Genomic DNA, 2,500 nt, shown 5'->3' with positions numbered 1-2,500 from the left:
GACAGTTGTGTGTGTGTGTGTGTGTGTGTGTGTGTTTGTGTGTGTGTATGTGTGTGTGTATGTGTGTGTGTGTGTGTGTGTGTGTGTGTGTGTGTGTGTGCAAGTTGAGGGGGGCTATGAGGTGTCTAGTGAACATCTGTGTGTATATCTGAGAGAGAGAAAGAGAGGGCTGCAAACTAATGGAGAGATGGGCTGTGCACACTCAACTATGATGTGTTACTAATTGCACTGCCTGTGGGACCGTGTGTGTGGGAGAGATAGAGATAGAAAGTGAGTGAGCACAGAGAGATAGTTAGAGGAAAGTAGAGAGACAGATATGAAAAGACCAGAGAGAGAAAGTAAAAGAAATAAGAGCTTCATGTGTAGCCTAGGCAACAACAACTTTATTCATTCAAGCTTGGTTTGATTTGAGAAAGTGATAGGGAGATGGAGGGAGGGAGAGAGAGAGAGAGAGATAGAGAGAGAGAGAGAAAGAGAGAGTGTGTGTGTGTGAGAGAGAGAGAGACAGAGAGAGAGAGAGAGAGACTGAGGAGCCTACCTGGAGAAGTGTTGCTGCAGTGATGTCATCTGTGTGCGCCCCAGCTCCGACTCCTCTGTGACCTCACGCAGACGCCTCTCGCTGTCCAGTCGCAGGCGCCGCTCCTCCTCCAGCTGGTGAATCAGTTTCTCACGCTGCGCACACAAGAGAAACAGGGGATAAAGAGAAGGAGGTCATTAACTGTATAGACTATGTGTACTGTGTGTGTGCTTGTGTGTGTGTGTGTGTGTGTGCGTGTCTGCGCCTGTGTGTGGGTGTGTGTGTGTGTGTGAGGGTGTGTGTGTGTCTGCGCCTGTGTGTGGGTGTGTGTGTGTGTCTGCGCCTGTGTGTGTGTGTGTGTGTGTGTGTGTGTGTGTGTGTGTGTGTGTGTGTGTGTGTGTGTGTGTGTGTGTGTGTGTGTGTGTGTGTGTGTGTGTGTGTGTGTGTGTGTGTGTTTATGCTACCATGGGATATGAGAGCAGGTGTGACAACAGTACATATAACTTCCACGTTATGATCTTCTCAGCTGTGACCCATGATGGCCTGCTGGGACCATTCAAATGTTTACACTAAGACTCTGGGGTCCTTATATCACTGGACCAAGAATGTGGCTTATGTCTGTCAGTACAATAACAATGAACAAGAAGAACAAGAATAATGTGATTCCGAGTAGGCAATCTAGGCATGTCAACCATCAGGATTTCATTTTGTTTTTGTTATTTAGTAGAGAATTCATATAATTTTGCTTAAATTAAATTCAGTTTACAGCGACTGTTAAATAATCTCCCATTAAGTATGTGCATGGAGGTATACATTATGGTTATGTGTCTTGTACACCTATGGAATCAGGGCTTAGTTGACTATAAGCACAACACTGCCACACTCTGGCCAAAAGAGAAACTGCATCCATCAATCGAGTAGAATATCTTTGTGCATTATCTTTGTGCTAAGTATTTTTTCTCTCTACTGTGCAACAGGGAAGTTAAAACGGTATATGACATTTCCCATCTGTAAATGCTTTAAATGGGGAGTGTGTGAGATTCCTACATGTACAGCTGGCCTGTGTCCAGAGATGCTTTCTGCTATGACAGACTGTGAACTTTAACAGAACAGGACCTACTTCACTTGGGTTTGATCAATACATGTGTAATGACTAGGGTGGGAGATGATTCATTCAATATCATCAACATTGTGTGTAATATTTTCATTTCAGTAAAGCATGGCAAGGTGGAACAGATTTTTAGCTTGATTAGGTTAAATCTGTTAATTAATTAAGTCGAAGCATGATAACCACCGGCAAATGCCAAACAGCTGTTTGAAATGATGCATGCTAGCACAACCTTTTCATTTAATGTGCAAAGCCATTGTTTAGGCACCAAAAGAACATGTGAACAAGCATACTCCGAGTCAAATCACATCTCCTTTCCCAGTCAAACAAACTCATACAAGCAACCATGTTTCGTGATTTTGTTGAGCAAGCAACATCGTTAGCTGGTTAACAAGCGACGCAGATGAAGCAGAACAATAGACGTGCTCCAGCTGAAATGCGAATTGCCTCATGCGGTTTTACACTCTTCACGTATGACTAGACCCACTGTCGGCCCATAGTGTTGCGAGTGTGTGAAAATCTCCCCCGGCCGCGCGTTATTCTTTAATGGCTTCCATATGCAGGCGAGTTCTCTTTACACCGCTTCTGATAAATAACCTCAACCAGGTTCGCATCGAGTCGGGCAAGCTGTTCATTGTCCTGCTTGCCACTTAACGTGAGCGAGAACCTGTCCGTGAGCAAAGCCATTGTTGAGTTGACAACTGGCAAGAAAGTAGGAGAGGCCTGGATTGTTGTTCACAGGTACATTTCGCACCATTCTCAACACTGTCTCATTCTTTTTAAGAACAAGTCTCATTGGTTTATAGAGAACAGTCACCATTAGGCCTACAGTTCATAGACAACAGACTAGACTCTAGACATGAGTTTACAGAACT

General features: G+C 44.3%; 1 protein-coding gene across 1 annotated transcript in view; it reads right to left on the bottom strand.

Moving 5' to 3' along the window:
* LOC143136159 (nck-associated protein 5-like) overlaps positions 1-2,500 on the bottom strand; it is a 102,927-nt gene that overhangs the window by 95,244 nt on the left and 5,183 nt on the right. Inside the window, exon 2 of the mRNA XM_076296693.1 lies at positions 539-672. Within this exon, the coding sequence (XP_076152808.1) occupies positions 539-672 (134 nt within the window). The remainder of the gene's footprint in view (positions 1-538; positions 673-2,500) is intronic.

The sequence above is a fragment of the Alosa pseudoharengus genome, unplaced genomic scaffold, assembly GCF_046254945.1.
Source record: "Alosa pseudoharengus isolate Yale_2024_CS ecotype anadromous, Long Island Sound unplaced genomic scaffold, YU_APseudo_1.1 YU_APseudo_1.1_scf_20, whole genome shotgun sequence".
Lineage (NCBI taxonomy): Eukaryota > Metazoa > Chordata > Actinopteri > Clupeiformes > Clupeidae > Alosa > Alosa pseudoharengus.
This window is presented reverse-complemented; position numbering and strand designations above follow the sequence as displayed.